Source organism: Onychostruthus taczanowskii, unplaced genomic scaffold (assembly GCF_017590055.1).
Source record: "Onychostruthus taczanowskii isolate IOZ18803 unplaced genomic scaffold, ASM1759005v1 scaffold3, whole genome shotgun sequence".
Taxonomy (NCBI): domain Eukaryota; kingdom Metazoa; phylum Chordata; class Aves; order Passeriformes; family Passeridae; genus Onychostruthus; species Onychostruthus taczanowskii.
The window spans coordinates 15,536,814-15,555,182 of record NW_024500349.1 but is presented as its reverse complement, the minus strand read 5'-3'; the positions used below and the strand labels follow the sequence as shown (position 1 = coordinate 15,555,182).

Here is an 18,369-nt window from a genome sequence, read left to right as displayed (position 1 = left end):
AACGTGCATGGGTGGTGTGTCATGCTGCTGCATGAGGAGAGGGCAGTCCCTGGCAGTGACACTGGCTGCAGGTGAAGTGCTGCTACCAAACAGAGACAGTGACGGCCGTGATTCCTACCCAGTCTGCTCCGTTTGCTCACGAGCTGCCAAAGTGGAAACTTCTACGTAGAGAACGTGAGAATTTCACTCTGTAAAGGTGTAATCTCATGCATATGACTGTGTCCCTTTAAATTCTGTGTGCTAGAGCGTATAGCTGCCAAATCTGCGGGTGGTGGTGCTGAGTGCTGCAGTTGATTCACTGAGGGAAGGGATAGCACCCAGAGGGACCATGACAGGCTTCAGGAGTGGGCCCATGCAAACCTCATGAAGTTCAACAGGGCCAACTGCAAGGTCCTGTACCTTGGGCTGGAGCAGTCCCCAGTATCAGTGCAGGCTGGAGGGTGAATGGATTGAGAGCAGAGAGGGACCTGGGGGTATTGGGGCATGAAAAACCAGACATGAGGCAGAAATGTGTGCATGCTGGCAGTGGCACAAGAAGATGTGGACCTGTTAGAGCTAGTCCAGAGAAGAGCCACAAAAATTATCAGTGTGCTGCAAACCTCTTCTGTGAAAAAAAATCTGAGAGAGGTGGGGGTTTTAGCCCAAGAGGATTTTCTGGGGACACCTTGTCCGGGTCTTTCAATACTTAAAGGGAACTTTGGAGAAAGAGAGACATTACCAGGGACTATAGTGATATGACAAGGGGTAATGATTTTAACCTGAAAGAGGGTAGATTGAGGTTAAATAGAAGGAAGAATTTTTTACGGTGAGTGTGGTGAAACATGGGCACAGGCTGGCCAGAGAGGCAATGGATGCCCCACCCGTGGAAACATTCAAGGTCAGGTTGGACAGGGCTCTGAGCAACCTGATGCAGATAAAGATGTCCCTGCCCATTGCAGAGGAATGTGACTAGATGCCCTTTAAAGGTCCCTTCCAATGCAAATCATTCTACTAAAAAAAGGATATTGCTCGGTAGTGTCCTCCAAAATGAAGTCGTTTGGCAGAAAGGGCAAGTGAAACTAACATAGTTAAAACAGTGGCTTGTAAGGCATAAGCCACATTAACATCTAGTGTCTAACAGTTCAGGAGCCACATCTGGCAGGGATTAGAAATTGTCTTTTGATGTTTTTACACTCCTCTGCCCCCAGATCTTAAATGAAATGGTGTTAATGGATTTATGGGATTATATGTAGCTCTGTGTATGGATAAAATTGTCTTAACAAATCTACCTGTGTGCACACTGATGCTTCTGGCCTTAAAATGTAACCCCAAACTGCAGAATATGGTAACTGAAAGCCATTGAAAGAGTGGTTCCCAAGTGAGCTAGAAAGCAGGGTGGAAGAGGGGAGAAGATATATATATATATATGTGTGTGCTTGGGATCTGATCCTCTTTTGAAAAGAAATAGAAATGTGATGAGCATGGAAAACCTGTTCCTCATTCTTGACCATATGTCCATGAACAGGAAGGTACTTAGTGAAGCCCAGAAAATTGGCAGTAACTGTTTATGGGATGGACTTCTAAAAAATTTTGTAGAGGAATCTAGCCACAGTGAATAGCAGAATTTAGGCAAATAGGGAACCACTCAATGGTAGTTTTTTCTAGTCTCTGTAATTTGTGACTATAGCTATTTAGTTACTACTGATTAATCACACATAAAAAGCTCTGATGGGATTAGGTGCAGGGGAGGACTCTGTGGAATCCAGAGGATATGAAAAATAAAATTTAGTACAGTACAGGTCACTGGTGCAACGTAAATTTTATTTTAGATTCACTATGGAATTGGTGTCAGGTTACTGGAACACGGTTCTTCCAGAAGCTAATTAAAATATCAGGTTTTTTAATAAGGATGGATGGGCATTAAAATCTTAACTAAATCTAATCTAATTTTTGATACTAATATCTGTATCTTTATACATTTTCATTTTGTGATATAAAACCCAAAAGAGATTTCAAGCTCTTGTTAGTCACAGTGCATACAGTGTTTTTAGTAAGATATGCTTTCCTTGGCTATATGATCTGTTAGAAAGTTGGAAACACCATGTCAAACTCCTGAACTGGTTAATGCCTGCTCTTGTTAATAGCCATGGTGCTCATTCCTAGCGTGAGATCCAGCGTGTTGGCGGATCTTAAATTGGAAGTGGCCCTGGGTTTGGTTTAAATTTTCTCTGATCAACTTGTGTAAAAGGAAGCTCAGTTGCCTGGTTAGCTTTGCCAACTCTGCTCTCCTATTTCTCTGCAGATTATTGTACCTATTTTAAGTTTTAATTGTTGTTTCAGAAATGATTTATGCTGGAGAATGAATTTTTATTTTGTTCTCATTGTGCATGATTGAAAAATTTTGGGCAGTCAATCCTGAAATATTTGAAATGTTTAACAACTGGTACCTCATGAAACAAAAATTAATTTCTGTTGAATGTTTGGTTTAAATTAAACAAATCCAATAATTAAATATTTGCAAAAATAAGATTTTGACAGTCAAAAACGTATTCTCCATATTTATGCAATCAAACATAATTTGATTTTTCATATATATTCTCCACATTTATGCAATAAATCAGACATAATTTGATTTTTCTTAAAGAGGGGAAGCAGTAGCTCATACATGGTAATACTGTTTGGTGATACTGTCAGGTGGTGTTAGGCGTATTGAAATGCATATATTTGGCTTTATCAAGGGGACAGAAATGAACCACATCACCAGCAGCCTGTTAAGTCGGATGCACTTTCACTACTCTCATAAATTCATGGGCATTTTCATTATTAAGGGAAGTGAAACCATGAGCTGCCAAAAATGGTGGAAAGTAGTTTTCAGAACTTATGTCATGAAAATTAATTTCTGCCTAATTCTAAACAAGGACTTCTGTTAAATTTTGTATAGCAGTGCTTAAAGTTGAATAATACATTTTTAACCTGACAGTGTCCCTAAATTACCATGTTTGCTTTCATTTTCCAGCTGGGTTTTAATTTTGCATGCATTTCAGTTAACTATAGTATGCATAATAGTTGTTTCCTGGAAGCATTTTGGGGCTGTCTCTGCTGGTGTTCTCCAAAATGAGCAAGGAAGTGGAATTTATTTTTCTTTTGTGGAGGTTTGTTAGCTAATGAATAAATAACGCAGAAGCAATTCCATTCTATTTACATATATGCATATGGTTTTGAACTTAATGTTGTTTGAAGAACAGCTGTAAGTAAGAGGGATCTCTTCTTTTTAATGACAACCCAAACAACTCCAAAGTTTAGTAGAACTAAATACTTCCATTTTGAGAAAAATATTTAAATAGCGGTTCGTTTGGCAAAGCAATTTGTAATGTATGATGCTTGTCCTTAGTTTATCATAGGAGCCTCTGTGAAGCTGTTTTTTTGAAGTAATGCCAATAGAAAGTGGAAGCTGTGCATCTGCTCGCCAAGCAAAGCAGAAACGTAAATCACACAGCCTTTCCATCCGGAGAACCAACAGCTCCGAGCAGGAGCGGGCGGGACTGCAGAGAGACATGTTGGAAGGGCAGGTAAGGTGGTACTTGGGGGCTCGCATCACTTCCTTATGTGTTCCCTATGGGGAGAAGCTAAACAAACCTAAATATTGAAATATGTCCAGTAGAGCTGCAGGAACAGCAGATTTTGTTGCTCGTAAGTGCTCACTGCCTTTGGAGATCATTGATGTGAATGTTGACAGTGTTTCAGGTTGTGTTGAGACCTGTGGAGTTTATCAGCTTCGGTGTTTTCTTAGGTGAATTATCAAGCCATAAAACAGTGTAAACCCCAGCCTGTTTATTCACTGCAACCTCTCCCTCCCACCTGCAAAAGAAAAAGGTCAAGATTGATTCTTGCTTTTATAAGTTTGCGTTTGGAATAGTAGCAATCCAGAAATGTGAATAAACCAAATACTTCTTATGATGTCTCTGATAGGGAAAATATTAGTTGGAATGCTGTTCTGCATTCCTTTCCATAAAGTAAACAAATACTGCCTGCCTGACAGAAGTGTGAGCTAACTCAGATTTTTATTTGTGTGGGTTTTTTCTTGTTTGGCTCAAATGAAGGTGTGCTATTCTGGGATTAAATTTAAGGGAAGGAACGGCAGCCACTGCTTCTGTAGCTTTCTTAATCACGCCAGTGTAGTGGGTGCAATCTGGACTTGGAATGTTGCACCTAAAAGTTCTGAGATTACTTGTAGGTAAGGCTTCTGTCAGAAGCAGTACCGGCAAAGTAAAAGTATTAATTAATTAATTGATTAAAAAGTATTTATTGTCAAATTGACTACACAGTGTTAGTGTGGGACTAGCAAAGGTGATGCAAAACTTGATTTTTATGAGACGGTTTGAAATACAAATGGAATTTGGCTACGAGAAACCTCACACTGCAGATATGCTGAAGGGAAAACCTGGTGTTTTCTCAGTGTTATGACTGTTTTATTTTAATTAAATCTATTATTCAGTAAATCACAGCATTAGTTTTCTGGGAATTAACAGAGCTTAGGTTGTTGCTTCTAGTCATGTAGAAGTTGGAGAATCAAGTATTTGGATAGAAAACTCTTCATGCATTTGTAACTACTGCAGCCTTACTTCAGGAAAGGCATGAAGGGCAGCTGAGAGGTCAAGATATGCTGTCACCCCTGCATAGTAAACCAAAATATTAAGCTGTTTTTGTATTTCTAAGCAAACTCTAAGTGTATTAGACTGTCATGCATAGATGCTAAAAATGTTTTATCTATCATTTTGTTGGATTTTGTTGACCTTGAGCAGCTAGGTGGCAGATTCTATCTGGTAGGCAGTATTAGTGCCCCTTCACAGTGGAGCTGTAAACCTCATGAGATCTAGCTAAGGACTTCTGCAGATAAAGAGATAACATTATTACATGCTGTTTTAATAAGCTGTTTTAAACAATGCTAACTTTAAACAGAGCACAGGAAGTGAATGCATTTTACTCTTTTGGTTACTTCATTACAAGTTTAGATTTGTTTATACTTGTGGGCTTTGAGAAATGGTTTGAAAAACTTTTCTACATCTCCTTTTTAGTTGCAAAAGTTGTTGGATAAGTTAGTTTCTTCCATAACCTTGCTGTGTGAAATTATTGGGTAATTGAAATAATTGTTCTAACTTCAGTGTTTCTTTTAATAGTGTTTAATGTATTCAGTATTTTTGTTTAATCAAGGGAGAGGCAGATGAAGAAAGGAATGATGTAGAGGGGCTTAAGGAGCATGGTCCCACTTCTTCCAGCACAGTGCCACCGCTTAAACCAGCTGTGAACCTGTCTAAAATTGTGCACAAAGCAGGTGTGCTCTGTGTCATGGCTATGAGTGGTTTCTCTTGCTCCCTCTTTAAACTTGGGAAATAACTTACACAGCCAGGGTCATGGCGGGCCCTTCCCGCTGTGCCTGCAGACAATTCCCGGGGCTGTGGCGGAAGGTGACTCAGTTAAGTGGAAACTTTTTTTAAAAAGAAGTTTATAGCTGGCTATCTAGGTAGACAGTAAGTGTAGTAAGCCAATTTATTGATCTACAAGCAACTGAAGAATAGATTTCTCGAGTAATATCTGAGGAGGGAAGGATTAGAAATTGTAGTTTTCTTCACACTTAGTTATGGTTAGTGATAAAAGTAGGTAAATGTTAAAAATACATTTAAAATTTTAGTTTGTCTTAAGCTTTGGTAATAAGATGCATTATGTTTACAGCTTTCTAACCCATTGCATAGTCAATTTTTGAATTACTTTATCAAACAAAGGTATTCTTTTTTCTTGAACTGGAAACATACTCATATTAAAAAGAATTTTTTTCCTCACTTTGTTTTTTAAAAGTAATTGTACATGCATCTTGATTTTTATAATTTTTCTCTAGTAAAGAAAACCAAAACAAATACCATAGGTGATTTGAATTATATCCCTTGAAAGCGAAAGAATATATAAAATGAATAACTCTATGATGCACAGAGTTATTTGTTTTGTGTTCTACACTAGCAGCCTCCTTGCTAGGACATGGAGATAGCTGTTAAAATCAGTTCAAGACTGAAGAGTAATTGTATTAAATAGATGTAAAGAAAAATATAACCCCCAATATTTTGCCTCCTAGGATTCTAAGTTGCCATCTGCTGTCCGGAATACACTCCTTGAACTTTTTGGACAAATAGAGCGGGAATTTGAAAACTTGTATATTGAAAATTTGGAATGTGAGTATCTATTTTTTTCTCCAACTTGAATTGTTTGTATTTAGGTTGAAGTAACACTAATTAAAACACTTATATTGGATATTATAGTATAATTAGTGTAGCTGTTCTGTGGGCAGTTTAGTAGTTGTTCTGAACTTGTAGCCAAAGATGGAGTTTGCACCTTTTCAGAAAAATCACTTTCTTAGCTCTTTGGTGCAAGCAGTGGGAATTGATGTCTGTCAAAGCTAGTGAAGGGTCTGTCTCCTTATTATTGTAGGCTCTGGTTATGTTAATCTCCAGAAACTCCATCCAGCCTTTGAAGTTTTTTGCTTTGTTTTATAATTACAGGCGTAATTTTTATTGTAGTAGTAGTATTAGTAAATGTAGTAGATGTAGTATTAGTAGATAAATTTGATTAGTAGATGTAGTATTAGTAAATAAATTTGGAAAACCTACTTGCTTGAAAAAGTGTAAAATGGGGTGCTTTTGGATTCAACTACTTACACATTGCATAACCAGCACCTGCAGCTGTTCAGGAGTTTTGAAGTCAAGCAGTGAGATAAAAATTCCAGGTGTTATCTTAAAAAGAGATTTGTTTGATAACAGTTGTCTGATAATGTAAGTGATCCAAGCTGATGTAAGAGGATCCCAAGTTAAGTAACACAGGTCTATACAGTCAAGCCTCCCTTGCTGGAATTTTGTGTTACATTGGCTTGGATTCTGAATTGTGGAATATGTCTGATTTTGGTCCAAGTCAATTTTTTTTCCAGACCTAATCAGTTCCCACAGTTAAACCAGGCACTCACATTACAAAAAAAAAAAAAGTTAAAAATTCTTGCCTGCTTTTTTGACATGTTCTGGGTTTTTTATTCTCTTAAAACCTGTGATTGTTTTGGTTAAAGGCTATCATCAAAAGTATGCATTTTTTAGTGACAAATTGCACAACTGAATCCTCAGCCTCCTGCTGAGAAGTTGGCTGGTAGCAAGAAGAGTAGAATTTCCCTCCCAGCCTTCAGAAATGCTTGTCAGAAAACAAGTGGTGGATTTGTACCTTCCAGAGTATGATTATTTTCCTTCTTTTCCATTTCCATTTCTTTATCTACTTTCTTCACCTCACAGCTCTAGTCATGATTGTTATCTCTTTTCAACCCCCTGACAATTTCCAAATTTTTCTGTTCTCATGCTGAATCTAATATTTTTTGTTCCTGGTCTAATTCCTATGGTAGTGCAGGAGTTACTGTACACAGAACTTTTTTAAAAAATAAATTCCAAAGTATAAAAAATAGTAATTTGCAGCATTACGTTTCCTCTGAGACTCTAGTAGTAGACAAGTATTCAGGGAGAATGCTATTTTGTGATTGATATAACCTGTGTTAAGAAAGGATGTGCTCATTCTGTGGCTAAAATATTTATGGTGCCACAAGTTTTCTGTCTTCTGCTGGATTTAATTCAATACAGATGGGCCATGTATTTCACAGAAATGGTTTTGTTAAACCTTAGCCTCATTTATTAGTAAGAGTAATTAGAAGCCACCAATACTTCATGCAGAATCTGGGTCAAGGTTGATCTCTGGAAAATTCAGCATGAGTCTTGCTTTATGTCTTAGTGAGACCTGCTTTTATAAAATCCCAGTTCATCTCCTTTCCTCTCCTTAGCATAAAATAGCTTACTTACTAACCACAGCAGTTCTGAAATAGTATGTTAATGCTGTTATTAATGATAGTCAGTTTTTTGTAGTAATGTGGATTTCTGGATTTGTTAGTGCGTAGGGAGATTGATACCCTGAATGAGCGCTTAGCGGGTGAAGGACAGACAATTGATGGTGCTGAACTGAGCAAAGGACAACTGAAAACAAAAGGTAAGAGAGCCACAAAGAATCCTAAACCAGTATTTTTGAATCCACTTTTTTGTACTTTGTTGACCAAAACTTAGAATGTTGCTGATAGGAATTAATACCAGTTACTTGTACAAACAAGCTAATGCTGTATTTGAAATATCTTCCTTTGAATTTATTTTTCTTAAACCAGTATTTTTGAATCCACTTTTTTTGTACTTTGTTGACCAAAACTTAGAATGTTGCTGATAGGAATTAATACTTGTACGAACAAGCTGATGCTGTATTTGAATTATCTTTGAATTTATTTGTCTCAACAGCCAGTCATAGTACCAGTCAGCTTTCTCAGAAATTAAAGACAACTTACAAGGCATCTACTAGCAAGGTATGAGACAAATTAAATCTCTACTCATCCATGTGTGCATCCATGTGCAACTAATGTGACTGTGTTTTAAGTTGTAAATTGGGGTTTCTTTAGCTGGGTAGTGCTGGTCTGTAAGTAAATCTGCCTCCTAAGGAGCAGTATGTTTATCTTGGATTCATCAATGACCCATTACTTCAACCATACCATATGATATTGTTACAATAATTACCTTTTTTGAAGAAGGGATGTTGGACGGGAGAGAGTGTGCACTTGTGTATGTGGGAGTGCTGTTTTGTAAACAGAACTAAAAAAAAAATTCTGTTTCTGAGGGAAATAGAGAACTTGCTAGTGGATTTCTGAATAAAGATTTGGGTATTGCAGTTGAAATGGGGATTTAAGTAGGCGCCTCTATGTGTACTATTACATGTTCCTTTTTAAAATAATTTTTATTTTTAGCTATGAGACTAGAACAATTTGTTTCCTTTATGTTGCAAGTCTTGCTCATCAGTAGCTAGTGATGTTTTTTCCCTTGGTGTACTGGCACTGTTAACCTTTCTGATGCTTTTCATTTTGTACATCTGCATCAGCCTAGTATTTTTGTTTCCCTCACTCTCTCCTCTTTTTCAATTTTTGCAGAGAGTTTACCTGCTGCTGTTTTTTTTTCTCTATATCAGAGTCATTTAATGATACATTATTAAGGTTAAATAAAATGTGAGGAAACCACAGTGGAATCTGGTATGTCAGCCAGCTGTATAGGCAGCTCTGTGGTGACCTGTAATGCAGGCTGATACGTGGTGTAGGTGTCTTGGAAATGCCTTCTCTTAAGTATGAAAGTTTGAGAGTAAGAATAGGGTAGTGAAATAGACTGAAGCTACGGTGGTTTATTTGGTCTGCTTTTGATGTTGCTGTTTTTCAGACTTTTATTCTTGCCAATTTGATGCCTAAAGGTGCCTCTTTCAAGACTTAATGACTTGAAAGTTCTTTAATGAGACCACTTAAATAGTGATACCATGACATTAATAGGGGCTATATAGTTTTGGTACACCTACTATAGAGTTATGAATTAGTACCCTCTAGTGTAGTGTGTTGTTTTGTGGTACTTTTTTTTTTTTTTTTTTGTTTTTTGTTTTGTTTTGTTTGTTTAGTTTGTTTTGTTGTGGGGCTCTTTTTTTTTTTTTTTTGTTTGGGCTTTAAAGGCAGGTGCCAAATCCTTGCCCTCTTTTCCTTTGTTGCAATGTAGCACTTGTAATTTTTGCTGAGCAAGACAGGCAGACCTCACAGCTTCAGCATGGGAAGCTGGGAAGTGTGAGGAGGGGACTCCTGGGGAGCTGATCTGCATGCACAGCAAAGCAGCCATGAGTAGTGGAGCATGAAGAATTTAATACCTGAACATTGTGCTCATCTCTTGTCTCAATTGGTAGCCAACAGATATCTGCATGTGCTGATGTATTTCACAACTTTGAGTCAGAATGTACTGGGGAGTAGACAGGAGCTGAAGGAAATTACAACACTGAGAATATCTCTGTCCAGTGTGTTCTTTGTAACCTTAATGCACTTCACAGAGGTGCTTTATTTTGACCTCCTCACACAGAAGAATCAAAGCTGTAAACTTTTGTCTCTTGACCCACAGAGAGACTACAGCAAAGAGTTAGGAAAGTACACAGCTTTCTAACAAACCATGATTTTTCCATCTGGACCCTGACTGGATGTAGTTCCCCAATACCCTGTCTGAGGAAAAACACATTTATAGTTTTAAGAGTTCAACAGCTTTGAAATTCTTATGGCTGTACTTTCTATGAGCATTGAATGAACAATGCTGTTTCCCAAAATGGTTGTGTTTCAAACTCCCTGGGGTAGCAGATCACAAGTTTTCTCTTCAGCCCTGCCTTTATACTACTACCATACAGGGGCTTTCTTGGGTGTGTGGTTTTTTGGATTGGTTGGGTTTTTTTTTCCCTGTGGAAGATTAGAAGAGGCTTAAGTTTTACAAACCAATTGTTTTGTGTAATTGCACACAACTACATTTTTCAGATTGGCAGTGCATATAGAATTATTTTTTTTCCTGAAAAAAACCTTTCACTATTTGTTTAATCTAATGAGAAGGCTGATCCTTGACTGCTTTAATATTGGTAAAAATACTATGACATGGTAATAAATACTAAAGCAATCTGTTCATTCTCTTGGGGAAAATGCTGAAGTGAACATTCTTAATTCAAGCCCTTTATATGAAATTTCCATACTGGAATATTTTTCATCACTTAGATATATATCAAGTAGGAAAACTCATGTCAGAAAAGCATGGTTTTAGCAGCAAGGGTTATCTAGCAATGTCCAAATCCTGAAGAGGCAGAGTAGATTTAAAATTTGGTAACCTTAAAACTCATTTTTTGTTAATGGACAAGATTCTGTAATTTAACTGCAGTTGGTTTTAGATGCAGGAATCACTATATGAAATCCATGTTTTGATATTAACAAAATGTAATGGCTGCTGTTAATGATGCCTGGCTTATGAAAGTTGTTACAACATCAGGGAAGCATCAATTGTTTATGCAGAGTCCTAAAATAAACTGAAATGATGTAACTTGCTCCATCCAAACGAAATACCAGGATCTCTGATTTGTCCAGATCAGGATAAAGACTCTTTAAAAAAAGTATTTCTGTACCCAGTAGTTAAAAGAAATAAAGCTTCTTTGACTATGTAGTTTTGCCCTCACTGCTTAAAGCTGCTTTACAGGACATTCTGTTCATCAGGCACAGTGTAATGCTGCTGGACTGGTCCTGAGTTGATCAAGTTTTCATTCTTATTTCTAACGTGCCCTGTCTGTGTAAGAAACTTTGTTACAGGGTGCCTCACTCTGCTTGCCATGCAATTGTTTCAGTTTGTTTTCAATTTTCACTTGCTTACATAGTAGACATTTATTTCCCTATGTACAAATTTCTTTTTGTAGAAGCAAGTACATGAAACTGTATCAATTTAAGAAAGAGGACAGGCAGAGGTGAAACACTCAGGATGTGGCTGGTCATTTATTTGTGTATGATCTACAGAAGTTACTTCAGAAATTTTCTGCACTACAGAGACCTTTTTAGCAAGTTGCATGTTCTTTAAATATTTCCTTTCCTGGCTTGGGACGTTGTTTATGTGTGTTTAGCAAAGCAGGAAGTAGTCCAGGCCTGTCTGGTTTATCCAATTGCTGGTATGTGAGGTGAAGGGCAGCAAAAAAGGAAAGGAAAAAAAAAAAGCTTGGAAAAAGTGTGTGTTGAGTAAATATCTGTATCAGGATGTTTACTGTTGGATAGTGTTCTTGAACTCTTCTGTGTGTTAATTAAAGACTGCTAATACCTCAAAAGGGTTTTACATCCTTGCCATTAAATGATCAGTGAAAGTACTATCCAGTAGTTTTGGAAATTCTGTGTTTGTTGATGGGTAGGGGATAGTTTCTCCTAGAAAACTTTTGCATGGGGGTTTGACTCAACATTAGAAAGACAGAACAGAATGCAAGCACAGGCTGAATTGGAAAATACCAAGTTTGGAGTTTGAGCTGAGTGCTGTATTAGTCCTTTCCTGTTAGTACTTAATTCAGCTGTTCCACTTTTCATACATGAGTCCATTTAATTTGAGGACTGTATTCAGTGTGAAAGTTGTATCTGTAGGATGCTGTTCAGAATTTAGGAAATTCTGCAGTATGGTTAAATTAATAATCTTTACCATTAGCCCATTTTCTTTTCAGTGTATCTGTAATGACTGCTCCTTCTGCTGCTGTGAAACCAAAATGCATATTAGCTGATAATTTGGAATTCAAATAGGGCATTATCATTTCATCATTAGAGAGTTGACATGCTCAGGGTTTGGAATGCTCTTGCAGATTTTCTTTTAGCTTTAAAAATCTTTTTTGAAGTAATTTGCTTTAATGGCATAGTTGAGACCTTCTATTTTAATACCAGAAACTAATGGGATTTTAACCTTAGTTTATTGTATCTGAAATGTAGACTTAATTAACTTTCTAACTTTTACTAAGCTGTAGTTAAGTCTTAATGTGATTTGTGTTGATGTATTTAAAGGTTTTGATTTAACTGGTCAGATACCTGCCTGTAATTCCATGCTGAGGAAAGCACTGATAAATTGAAGTTGTCTTTTTCATTCAGTTTAACAAAGCTTTTGAGGTAGTCTTTTTCAAAGAAGAGTTATGAGCTTCAAGACTCGTGGGGTAAAAATAGGGTATTTGTAATGGTCGTCTTCACTTTTTAAAGCCATCTTTAATGACTCATGGTTTCAATTGTCTCTGGAAGTGTTAGGCAAGAGAAACTTTTTTTTTTTTTTGAATATTGCACTTCTCTTTATCTGAAAATATAGAATTTCTGCAATTTGCATTCCTTCTGTAGATGCTGAGTGTTTTGAGCATTCCTGCCCTGTAGTGACTTGGAGTTTTACTGTTTTACTACACTTTTCTTCCTTTTGTTTGATATTACTTATGCACATAGTAATTTGGATTTAATGAGCTTTCTCTGTTTTCCCCCTAATAGCTTCCCTTTGAGGGAGCATGCTTATCAAATGTTTAGATGAGTTTGATATATATTTTAAAAAGCTTCATTACACAATTAAACAGGCATATGCTCTCAGGTTGATGTTTGATTTGATTAGCTTTGTGCAGTTTTAAAGAAAAACAGCAGTGAGCATTTTAATTTGGACTATTTCTGAGTTTCACTAGAATTATGTAATAAGTACATTTTTTTCAAAGACATTACACTGGCTTGCTGGGATTGTCTGAGTTACCAGATGTACTTGTTTGGGAATAGGCAAGGAAAATTTTAAGATCTTTTGCTGGGTTTGCTCTTTTTTTTTTTTTCATTAAAATACTTGCCTAGGCTGAAAGAGAAATGCACTCTGCACTTGTACAACACACTATTCCAGTAAGATTGCATTATTGTAGTACAGAATAATTTGTATTGCATTCTGTAAAAATACTGCTATTAAAAAAGAAAAAAAAATAAATGAGAGGTATGTTTGCATCCAAACTCACTTTCCTACCATCAGATGTCAAATTTTTGACAGTAGTGATTTATCAGAACATTAAAGAATCATGGAAAAGTTAATATCTATTTTTATTTGTAAGATAACTACCTAATCTTGGTTTGATGTGGAAAAAAAAATGTTGGTGTCTCTGCTATTTCAGATTGTATCCAGTTTTAAAACTACAACATCAAGGGCAATCTGTCAGCTGGTAAAGGAATATGTTGGCCACAGGGATGGTATTTGGGATGTCAGTGTCGCGAAAACTCAGCCAGTGGTGTTGGGAACTGCATCTGCTGGTAAAGTTTTGTGTTGCTTGAATATTTAGACAATTCTGGTGAAGTCCTTAAGCTATAGCAAATACAGATCCAAAGTGTACTCAAAAACTGAGCTTCACACTGAAAGAGTCCTTTTAAAGAAATTCTGTAGCTGAAAAATTTTTAAAATTGGAATTTCCTTTCCCTTAGAAGGTTCAAGCATACTTGTTGGTCTTCCTAAAGTGTGTGCCAGTTCACTTCCATGCAGGTCACGCTCTCCTTAGTCAGCTCTGGCACATTGGGTGGGTGGGATGGGGAGCTGCTTGCTCAGGGAGGCTCTGGCACAGAATTCCATGTGCTTGGAAACAGAGATCCCTGCAGGCTTTCTCTCCTAGCATTGTTTAGTCTTTGTTTAACAGAAGCTGTACGTGTGGTCATAGTTTGCATATTCTTGTATTCTTGCATTCTATCTTTTGTCTCAGAACACAGGGGCAGCTAAAAATCTTAATTTTCAGTGCTTTTTGCTTTATTGGATTTATTCCTGCCACTTGAGGGGGTACAAGTACTGATGAACAAGTCACTAAATCTATTATAGTCCAAAAATCAATGTTGAGACTTGTGTAGTTTTGGAAAATTATTAGGAAAATAAATCATGACCAGATAGAACCAGTCAATTTGAAGTGACATTCTTTTGAAGCTGGAACAGAATCTGAAGGTATTGACTAGACTTCAATATTTATGGGCCAGAAATCTCTGCTTCTTGAACTGAACTGTTATAATTTTTATGTGCCTGCTGAGGGGGCACATTTTGTCTTTGTGTGGGACATCTTGTCTTTGCCCTGATTTAACTTGGAAACCATTCTCCAATTCAGCTTTAAGGTACTACCCACTTAAATACTTAAATTAATTATTTAGTTTTGGGTGTGGCAGGATAAAGGAGTGGCATTTGGAGTGATTTCCTTTTTAAATTAATTTTTTAGTGCTCTGCAGTGACCTGTATGCATTTGGGATTTCCATGCAGGAAGTAAATAGATTGTGCCTAGAATTCCTGTTTGTAGTGGCTGCCGTTTTCACCATGGAATGCTTTCTCTTTGTTTTTCTTAGTCTCATGATACATAGCTGGAGCATTATACAGAATTTGCCTTTCAATTTGCCTTGCTGCAAATTAATCTGATACCTTTACTTTTTGGGGGAGATGTGTACAATTATAAAAAAAATGTTAGGTTTTGTATATAAGGTGGTAGTCAAGAGTTCCACATTTAAAATCTATTTCATATGGTATGTGCTACAGTGGAAAATAACTTGTTTCTTGAAAGGGTAAAAATGAAAAACGTATGTGCTTAACTATTTACAGCTGCTTTTTAATCTTTGTAGATCACACTGCTTTGCTGTGGAGCATAGAAACAGGGAAGTGCCTTGTCAAGTATGTAGGGCATGTTGGCTCAGGTAAGATAAGGGCATGTTGTGAAAACTGGGAACAGAGCATGGGAGGGGGAAATGTGTTTTGGCCAGCTACAGAAGTATTTATTGTGGTTTCACTTGCAGGTTTGCCAACATCATTAACAAGTCAATTGTCAAGTTCCACTAATTTTCATATGGAGAACGTTTTGTAATATGATTTTTTATTGGAGAGGCACATTAAGACAGTTCTGCAAATGCTAAATGAATAAACAAGTCCATATAAAGAAATTTACTGGCACAGTTACGACACTCAGAAGTTAAATGTTATAACTCAATGTGGTCTTGTGCATGTGGAGAACAAAAGAAGCTTATATAATCAGAAATTAGCTGTCTTGCAGGATCTGTGTTATATTTGGGTAGAACTATAGATGCTAGGTGAATAACTTTTTGCACTTCTTTGTTTAAGATCTCATATATAATTTGCTGCATAATGCAAAGATCTTGTTTTTAAGACAGTTAATTAAATATGGGTATTTTTCTTTCTTTATACCAGTATGAATGTTGTGGAAACTGTTTTTTAAACCCCTCTTTGAGTGGGGAGGTGCAGTGCAGTTGAATGTCTTTGATGTTAATTTTTGGTGTCCAATTTGACAGGAACTTGATTAACCTTCTGCCTCTTAATGAGTTAGAATGCAGGATTTTATAGACCAAAACTGGAGAGGTTTTCCATAGTTTTTACTTGCTGTTGTGACCTGAGCACTTTGAGTGATCATACCCTGGGAAAGTGAGGAGCCCAGTTATTGATCAGGATTTTTTAGTAAATAACTCAGCACATCACACGACCTTTGTGGCAAGGGTAGAAATAGAATTAAATTCTCTAGAACTGCTTCAGCTGTGAGTTGTACTTTTTATTCCTGCTACATGACTTCTAGCTCATACAGCACAAAGATAAATTCATAGAAACAACTGGTAACATGTTAATGCATTCAGGTATCTCAGGCTGTTTGCTACATGGACCTCCAAGTTCTATAAAGTCACGTTTGAAAACTTCACTCACTTGAACTTTCATGCTGGTAGTTTTCTTTTAAAATTTCTGTTTGGATAACTACAGAAATAAGAAGTTCTAACCTGTATTTAAACAGTTGTGTTTAAACAACTGTGTTTGAACAACAACAAAAGATAAGTTGTATTGTATATACATTTTATACAACTATGTAAATCTAGAAATTATAAATAATGTATTTTTTATGTAATAAAACTTTTTTTGTTTGACAGTTGATTTGAAATGGTGCAAAGGTGTTGGGTGCCAGCAACTGGTGCACCATAAAGTTAGTTCAGTTTAAGGAGTATTTTTTTAGACTCATTACACCACGCTCTCCCAACAACATATGCATCTATTTTACTTGCATAATGGATGGAAATGAGTTCTAAGTTCTGTCTTGAATTGAATCTTACTTGAAATTGAATCTTCACTGAAATGAAATGAAGAGCTTTGTTAGTTGATTTCGATTACATATGGTTGCAGGACTGAAATCTGATTTTTGTTACTTGCATCAGGTTTTCAGGCATTTGTTCTTGCAATGCTAAGTAATAAGCAGGATGTTGATGGTGACATATAGTAAGTTTTCATTGAGTTAGAAATAGTTATGAATGCTTAAATTCTGTGTATGGAATTCCAGAGCATTATCCCCTGTCAGCTTACATATGATTTGGTTTGTTTATCCTCTCTAACATGAACCACTCGTACTAGATTCAGAAAATAACTTGCTAGAAAATGTGTTATATGTAGCTGCTTTCAGTTGTTTCACTTGTAACTGCTTCCCTTGATACTACACTTTCATATCACCTTAAAGATGACTACCAAAAATTGCTGAAAACTTAAGACTACTTGATTTTTCAATGCTTTTAATGATAAAATATTGTGAAATAATTCTTTTACTATATTAACTTAAAACTTTGATTTGTTTCATACAGTAAACTCCATTAAGTTTCATCCCACTGAGCAAGTGGCTCTTACAGGTATGTAAAGTTTTTTCATATGGTAAGTATGTTAATCTTGATGAAAAATAAGTGTAATTTGCTAGTTTGTTCTGGTTGCAGCCTCTCTCCCTATTGCTTGTCAGCATCCTTGTTGATTGAATTATTTTTACATCTGAAGGCATAACAAATCAGAGCTAGATCTTGCCATCTGTGTTTTTCATCTCATGTTGTCATTTGTGCTTGCCTGCTCCAAACCAGACACTTAGAATCATACATCAGGTGAATGTTCTGGAATTCATCCCAGAGTACTCAAAGAGCTAGTGGGTGTTATGGCAGGATACCTCCTGATTACCTGCCAAAGTTCTTGGGAGTCTGGAGAGGTCTTTTCTGACTAGTGTTACTCCAATATTGCAAAAATGGTGTGAGGAAAGACCAGTGGAACTACAGACCTGTTAATCCATTCTCAGTTCCTGAAAAAATTATGGAGATTATACTGGGTACTGCTGAGAGGCATTTAAAGAATAATGCAGTCATCAGGCACTGTCAACATGGGTTCACAAAAGGGAAGGTCCTGTTTGATTAATTTGGCATCCTTCTAGGATGAGGTCACCTGCCTAGTGGAGGACGATGTGATGGATTAAGTTTTTCTGGTTTTTAGTAAGGGTTTTGGAACTGTCCTTCACAGTCTTGTTCTGGACAAGTTGTCCAGCTGTGGGATGAGCTGGTTCACGGTGTGCTGTGTGGGCAGCTGGCTGAAGGGCAGAGCTCAAAGGGTGGCAGTAAATGGGGCTGTGTCTGTCAGCAAAGGATCACCAGTGGTTCCTCAGGAATCAATTCCAGGGCCAGCCCTGTGCAATAGATTTATCAGCGACCTGGGTGCAGGAGTTGAATGCATCATTAGCATGTTTGTTGGTGATATCAAACTGGGAGGTGCTGCTGATTCTTGTGAGGTACCGGGAGGCCTTTCAGAGGGATCCAAAAAAGTGAGAGCACTGGGTGATGAGTAACGGGATAAAATTTAGCAAGTTCCAGTGCCAGATGCTGCACCTAAAACAGAGTAAAGTTGAGCACAAGTATAAGTTGGGAGAGGAGTGGCTGGAGAGCAGCCCTGAAGGATTAGAACTTGTTTGTTCTGACCATTGCAAGGACAATCTTGAGTTTGTTCTTAGTTAATAATTAATAAGTCTATTTTAAAACAGATGGAGTTAAAATCATATTTTTTGCCTTCTGAGCTGTAAACTGCCACTAGTTAAGCTGAGTTGTTTAATGCAGAAGAGGAACAGCTTCACACTTGTTATTTTGGATTTCTCATTAAAACCATGATATTTTATGGAAGAAATCACTGA

At 36.9% G+C, this 18,369-nt stretch overlaps 1 protein-coding gene across 3 annotated transcripts in view; it reads left to right on the top strand.

The window, feature by feature from the left end:
• WDR37 (WD repeat domain 37) overlaps positions 1 to 18,369 on the top strand; it is a 43,354-nt gene that overhangs the window by 5,983 nt on the left and 19,002 nt on the right. For 2 of the 3 annotated variants that reach the window (XM_041408586.1, XM_041408588.1), the window contains 7 exons: positions 3,371 to 3,548; positions 6,104 to 6,200; positions 7,942 to 8,037; positions 8,334 to 8,398; positions 13,549 to 13,684; positions 15,017 to 15,088; positions 17,018 to 17,062. In XM_041408586.1, the coding sequence (XP_041264520.1) occupies positions 3,411 to 3,548; positions 6,104 to 6,200; positions 7,942 to 8,037; positions 8,334 to 8,398; positions 13,549 to 13,684; positions 15,017 to 15,088; positions 17,018 to 17,062 (649 nt within the window). In that variant the 5' untranslated portion in view covers positions 3,371 to 3,410. Of the gene's footprint in view, positions 1 to 156; positions 175 to 3,370; positions 3,549 to 6,103; positions 6,201 to 7,941; positions 8,038 to 8,333; positions 8,399 to 13,548; positions 13,685 to 15,016; positions 15,089 to 17,017; positions 17,063 to 18,369 lie in introns of those variants that run through there. The other variant, XM_041408589.1, reaches the window with a different exon arrangement.